Here is a 6,435-nt window from a genome sequence, read left to right as displayed (position 1 = left end):
TATTTAAAATAATATTTGTACCATTTGATATACTAGAAATCTATATTTCTAAAGCCATGTATGTCTTGGTCTACCCTAGAAAGACCCATGACATGCCTTACCTATACAAAAGAATAATGCTACTTGTACAGTTGTACATAACGAGTTATAGAATGATTTACATACAGATGAGGTGTCACGAAGATAGTAGGAAAACCTTTTTTTTATTTGGTTGAATAAATTCTAACACAATCATATCTCACTACATTATGTGTAAGTAAACCATAATGTAAACTATTAAGTACATGTAGCACAGCCGTAATGCATCGCTAAAGTTTAATACAAACATGACCTCTATAGTATAGAAGAGTGCAAAAAAGGGAAAAGGAGGGACAAAAATATAGACACAGCAACAATTTTATAACAGGGGATTAGTTTACAACACTGCACCCCTTTCCCAGAAGAGCTGAAAAATGTTCACCAAATACAACTTCAGTTTCCTTTATGTTTTCTTCAAAATCAAATGAATTTGAAGAAAAATAGTTACAACGGAAGCAATAACAATTACTGCAATGTGTTGGAACAATTAGAACTTAGTCCCAACCATAATAATTCAATTTAAATTAAGTACCTTCCAATATCAGTTGTGGCTTAAAAAAGGTAAGAAACAATTAGTGTACTTTTGTCCCATTAATAGCTGGAGCAGCACCTCTAGCTGCCTTGACATAAGCAACATACTCACTGAAGTGCATGGTAAATAAGGTGCTCTCGTAACGGGTGAGCCGAATACGCTTCCGCAGTGACTCATTGATGGTACCATTGTAACCTGCCTTCCTAATCAATGAGTCAATTGCCTCTATCTTTGTCCAGCCTACATGGGAAAGGAAAACAAAGAATCAACAAGTTGAGTTCCAATGAACAAAACACGTTGTGCTAGGCTTTGTGTCTCTTCCTTCATAGCTGGAGCAATTAGCTGGCTACAGTTTGAATTTGCAAAGCTCTATTTAAACCAAATCTCTAAATGTTAGGGAATAATTAGCTATCAATGTGTCGTCAGTTACATAGTCTTTTCCTCTGATTTTTAATCTATCGTAACAGTTCTGTATTGTTAAACTTTCAAAAAGAAACTATCGGATCAAGCTGCCTTGGAAAAGAAAGAAGATATGTTAAGGTCAGGTTATCTCATGACTGTGAATAAGAGAACGCTGTCAGTCAACTCATTGGCGCTTTCCTCATTGTTACTTATAGGTGCATATCACGCCTTCCTCATAGACTCGGTTATCTTTTCAGAGTTCCAGCAAGGGACTCTTTGTAGACCATAATGGGTTGGAACTTTTTGTGTTGCTACAGTTATTTTGTGATAACAAAGAAATCAAAGCACTAGAAGTAACCTTCATGAGCAGCCACCTCAGGCAAGTACGTGGCACTTCGCCTAGTATTATAATCAGGATCTGTAAATTCAATAATCATCCCATGCGTTCCGACCTGCACAAACACACCAATTCTTGAGAACATATTATGGAACATAGCAATTTTCTATTGGCTTACTTAAGTCCTTCCTATTGAACTCACTCTGGTACAACCAAGATTTAGAATCAAGACATCTTACCTATAAATATCACAATACAGGGGAGAATTCCATAATCCAGCTACACATTGTAGAAGGATTATAAATGCAAAATTAAGATTAACTCGTCATAATTGAATTTACAATCTGATCACCTCAGCACAACAATTTGGAAAGTATTAGTTCACCAAGGGATTAGGATGAAAAACAAAAGTGAACGATCTCATATTGCGGCATGTAAAACAACATGTTTATAGAGCTATCGCATAAAACTAGGGGGGTAAAATACGAAATAAATTTGTTGTGACAAAAGCAGCAAGAGGGCTAAATAGTTTAGTCATTTGCGTTTCAGCATGGGGGACTAATATTAAATCATTTAGGCAATCTGAGATTGCAGTTATAGCCACTAGTGTCGGTATATTTCTTGTAAATGTAGATGGAATCTTCTCTAACAGAACTCTGGATTTATAAAATCAAATATTTGTCCATCAAATTCAACGGATATAAACTGAGTGTCCTCATTTACATGCAGAAAGTGCAGAAGAGAGTCAGAGAATATAAACTTAGTTTCCTCACTTACATATTTACACTAAGTGTAGAAGGGCATCCATCCATTTACAAAAGAACAATATATACTGCAAGTAGAAGCAATTACCAGAGACAATATGATGAAATATCATAAATAATTCAACAACATGCATACTGTTGTTTGAATTTATCAAAACATTGATCTAATACACAATGAGGTGCAGTGTAATACAGTTTGTTAGCGCTACACCGGATATAACATGAGTATCATAATATACATGAACATATAGCATAAGTAGCATGATATGCAACAATGGTGGAACATAGCATATCAATCTAGTTCTTAGATGGATGCTAAGGTACTAAGAAAGACTGCACAGTTAGACATAAATTGCACATAGGGCACACATAAAAATGCTAGGAAATTCACAACTTAGAAAACTACCTCCCAGTCAAGATAGTCACGAGCAGTTTCATAATTTGTCAGAATGGAAACTGTACATTGCAAGTAAGGCAATTCTTTAGCTTGTATTGGGGGAAATCGACGATCCCTAAGGGCACTGCAAAATAAAAAAATAAAAATTAAATAAAATGAAAAATTAATTTAGCCACTGCTTTAAAACTGGTGGAAATTTAATGAGATGTACCAGTAAGGAATTAATCATAAAATAAGGCATACCAACTAAATAACTACTCCAGAATACAGTGGAGAGTAATTGGTACAAAAACAAGTACTATTGCTGACACAGTTGGCCAGATTCCATGCTGGTGATATGCACAAAGGAATTGAAGTATAAAACACAACCAGAGGCAGGGAAAGGAAAATGTTTAGCACCCACCATGACTAATCATTGAAGGGATACTACCAAAAAAAAAAAAAGATAAGATCACCAATCTACCAAGTTCTAAATTTATTCCGATCTACCTCCATAATACCCATCTCTGCAAGCTTTACTAGATCGACATTTTGTACTTATCCAATCCAGGGAACAAGTACAGTCACATACAACATGTTTTTGCAGATAATTTCTAAATTACTTCATCCCAAGACACCAATTAAGACAAAACTGGTGAAAATGAATAGCTGGACATACATTCTATAAATTTAGTGTAAGGAGAAAGGGGAATTGAATATAAGCATGTGCAAAAATCACTTGGGATTAAAATCAGCGTTGCTCATTCCTATCTTTCCCATGATGACTATGAACAGGCAAATGAAAAATTTCACTGAGAATTTCGGTTTGCAACATCATGCTGCTCATGGTGTTTCATGATTAGTATTGTTCACTTCATAAACCAGTGTAAAGGATATTAAAATGTAAATTAAGCTGGACTTAAGAACATGTACAAATTAATGAACAGAGCAGTCAGGTCTCCTTTTCATGAGACATGATGGAGTTATTTGATTCACTAATAAATGCCAAAAGAAAGAGGCTAATGGAATCTGAGGTGAAGATTATTTGAGTTACTCATGTCTGATTTCTCAGAAACGGAGTGCAATAAAAAAAAAAAAGCCACGAATTTGAAAATTTTAAAATGGAACCACCTTGTTAGAGCATAGTCCCTGAAACCATTGATTATGCAGTGAGCTTCAAGAGTTCCAATGCATCCACGTAAACGAGGCTCCCCTCCATTCACCACTTTCTTCCAGGTTACAAATAATGGGCTGAAACCAGAGTGTAAGTTGGTCCAACAATAAAAATTATACCCAAAAAGAACCAGCCATAGCTGTAGCCTATGCATGATCGCATCAAAAAAACTGTTAAAAATATAGTGTGTCCATCCTTTGATATTTAATAAGTGAGAACAAGGGGATAAAGAACAATAAAACCCCACAAATTAATTCAGAAGACAAAAGTGTTTTCTTATATAATGGGAGCAAATATAAAGAAAATAAATGGAAAAATAATATATTTATCTCCGGTACTTATACAGAAAATTTTTTACACATTACATGACAGAAAAACACATGGGATAAAGTCGTTGGTTCTTTTAAAAATAAAACAGTTTTTTGCCAGTTTTTCCACCAATCAAAATCTACCAACTGATGTCTGTCAAAGCTATGGTCGTATTTTTCTGTACAAATAGCATTATTCGACACAATGCGTATAGGAAAATGACTACAATTCTACAAGCCAATTTATTTTTTACAGAAACTATGTACTGTGAAAGATAAAAAAATAAAATAAAAAATAATAATAAAAAAAGGGACAACAGACACGAAAACACATAATCATCTAAATAATTGATTAAATATATTCCAACAAACCCCTGAAAGAGTATGTGCAAAATAGTGATAACATCAAAGAAATTGAAAAAAAAAATGAAAAAGGCAAAACACAATAATAATCCAACATAACAAATGAATATCATACTGTTGACCCTCATCGAAGGCAGGAGGAGGAGCCTGTTCGCTGTTGTAGTGAGCCACCAGCGTGTCGAAGCAGTAAACAGCCATTTCCCTATTTGCCGACACCATTTTTTCTTAAATTTAACTCTCTCTTTTTCCTTCAAAATTCGCAGCAGTTTCACTGAATTGAGTTAGATCGATCCGATTTTATGAACGGAATAAGAATTTGACGATTAAAATAATTAAATTATGAAACGTAGAATTAAGAAATTCTTTATAAATTAATGGTGGAGTGAGGGACTCTCTTTGTGCCAGAGAATAATTGAAAAAGGAAACTAGTACTTTATGTCACCAATAAAGCAGTAAACAGCCATTTCCCTATTTGCCGACACCATTTTTTCTTAAATTTAACTCTCTTTTTTTCCTTCAAAATTCGCAGCAGTTTCACTGAATTGAGTTAGATCGATCCGATTTTATGAACGGAATAAGAATTTGACGATTAAAATAATTAAATTATGAAACGTAGAATTAAGAAATTCTTTATAAATTAATGGTGGAGTGAGGGACTCTCTTTGTGCCAGAGAATAATTGAAAAAGGAAACTAGTACTTTATGTCACCAATTATGCGTCATTTTGAATATTAAAATAAATAAAAAAATGCACCTAATTTCTGAATGGGGTTAATTGCTATGGAGGTCCCCCCAAAGTAATTTATTTATATTGCATTTTAATCCTTAACTTTTGACATATGAGCGTAAAGGTCATTTTTGTTCAAATTCATTTGTTCTGAAGGTGTTTATAATCAATTTTTAAATTATAAACAGTAACAATATTTTAATGTGCGTCCTGTGTGAATTTTATTACGAATCCAAGGTTTATAGTTTTTCTTTTGATAACATTATTGTTAACATAAATGTTATAGAAAAATTTATTAATCAACGCAATCTTGATTTTGATTTTAAAAGCTTTTTCAAGTGCATATATTTGTCATATTTTAAATTTAATTGTGCAAGATGACCTTGAATATATTGTATCATGCCTCACAAAAAACGAAACATGCTATTGTTCTTATTTTTGTTTCTCCTCCTCGCCAAGAAGCATTTGCAAGTGTATGTGTAGATGAAAACTTACCTCGCAAAAGATATATATAACAGGTGGAACTCTACTTATTTCATACTAGATTCTTGTTTTAACTATGATATAATTATTATTTAACGACGGGCATTATACTTATGATTTAAATTCTAATGGTAGATAATTTCTTTTGAAATAATGAAATTGTTTGAAAGTTTTTTTCTCCATTGGTACGCGAGTGTCTACTATTTTATTGTTCCTGTTGTTCTTACTTAGCCCCCGTTATGCTCTCTTTAAATTAAATTTTATTTTTTTCTCCTCTTTTCAATCTCACAATTTTTTATAAAATAATATTACACGTAAATCGAAAAAATTTCCTTCTTTTTCTGATTTAAATTCTAATGGTAGATAATTTCTTTTGAAATAATGAAATTGTTTGAAAGTTTTTTTCTCCATTGGTACGCGAGTGTCTACTATTTTATTGTTCCTGTTGTTCTTACTTAGCCCCCGTTATGCTCTCTTTAAATTAAATTTTATTTTTTTCTCCTCTTTTCAATCTCACAATTTTTTATAAAATAATATTACACGTAAATCGAAAAAATTTCCTTCTTTTTTAACCACATATTTTTAAAAAAAATACTATTTCATCCATTATTCCAAAGGGGGGCTCAATGTTTTAATATAATAAATATAGAGATAATTCATTTTTTAAGACATTATTTCTAACATAGGGATGAAATTTCAAAAACATTGAGGATTTGCATGTTATTCTCTCTAGCTGTAGTTGTGGACTCCGTGTATTAATTTACAGGGTTGAAAGGTATCATTGAAAAAAATTCTTCGCATTTAACATTTTACAACCCCATCTCACGCTGTGACAGAGAAAGTATCTGGTACATTTTGTATTTACAGTATGCTGCCAAACACTGCCACCGCT

At 32.8% G+C, this 6,435-nt stretch overlaps 1 protein-coding gene across 1 annotated transcript; it reads right to left on the bottom strand.

Moving 5' to 3' along the window:
* Positions 1 to 370: 370 nt before the first annotated feature.
* On the bottom strand, positions 371 to 4,777 carry LOC111382512 (uncharacterized protein At2g38710-like). The gene is made up of 5 exons (XM_023006515.1): positions 4,450 to 4,777; positions 3,621 to 3,740; positions 2,520 to 2,634; positions 1,371 to 1,464; positions 371 to 850 (listed from the first exon to the last, which is right to left on the bottom strand). The coding sequence occupies exons 1-5, from the start codon at positions 4,551 to 4,553 to the stop codon at positions 651 to 653; spliced, it is 633 nt and encodes a 210-aa protein (XP_022862283.1). The 5' UTR covers positions 4,554 to 4,777; the 3' UTR covers positions 371 to 650.
* Between the last annotated feature and the right edge of the window lie 1,658 nt (positions 4,778 to 6,435).

This window comes from Olea europaea, unplaced genomic scaffold (genome assembly GCF_002742605.1).
Source record: "Olea europaea var. sylvestris unplaced genomic scaffold, O_europaea_v1 scaffold2513, whole genome shotgun sequence".
NCBI classification, from domain to species: domain Eukaryota; kingdom Viridiplantae; phylum Streptophyta; class Magnoliopsida; order Lamiales; family Oleaceae; genus Olea; species Olea europaea.
The sequence above is the reverse complement of the archived record's forward strand: the minus strand, read 5'-3'. Positions and strand labels throughout refer to the sequence as shown.

Coding starts and splice junctions, on each gene's coding strand:
- LOC111382512 (XM_023006515.1), bottom strand. CDS start 4,553: ATGGTGTCGGCAAATAGGGAAATGGCTGTTTACTGCTTCGACACGCTG. Junction 2,635..3,620: donor AGGGACTATGCTCTAACAAG/GTGGTTCCATTT, acceptor TTTATTTTGCAG/TGCCCTTAGGGATCGTCGAT. Junction 851..1,370: donor TGAGGTGGCTGCTCATGAAG/GTTACTTCTAGT, acceptor TTTCCCATGTAG/GCTGGACAAAGATAGAGGCA.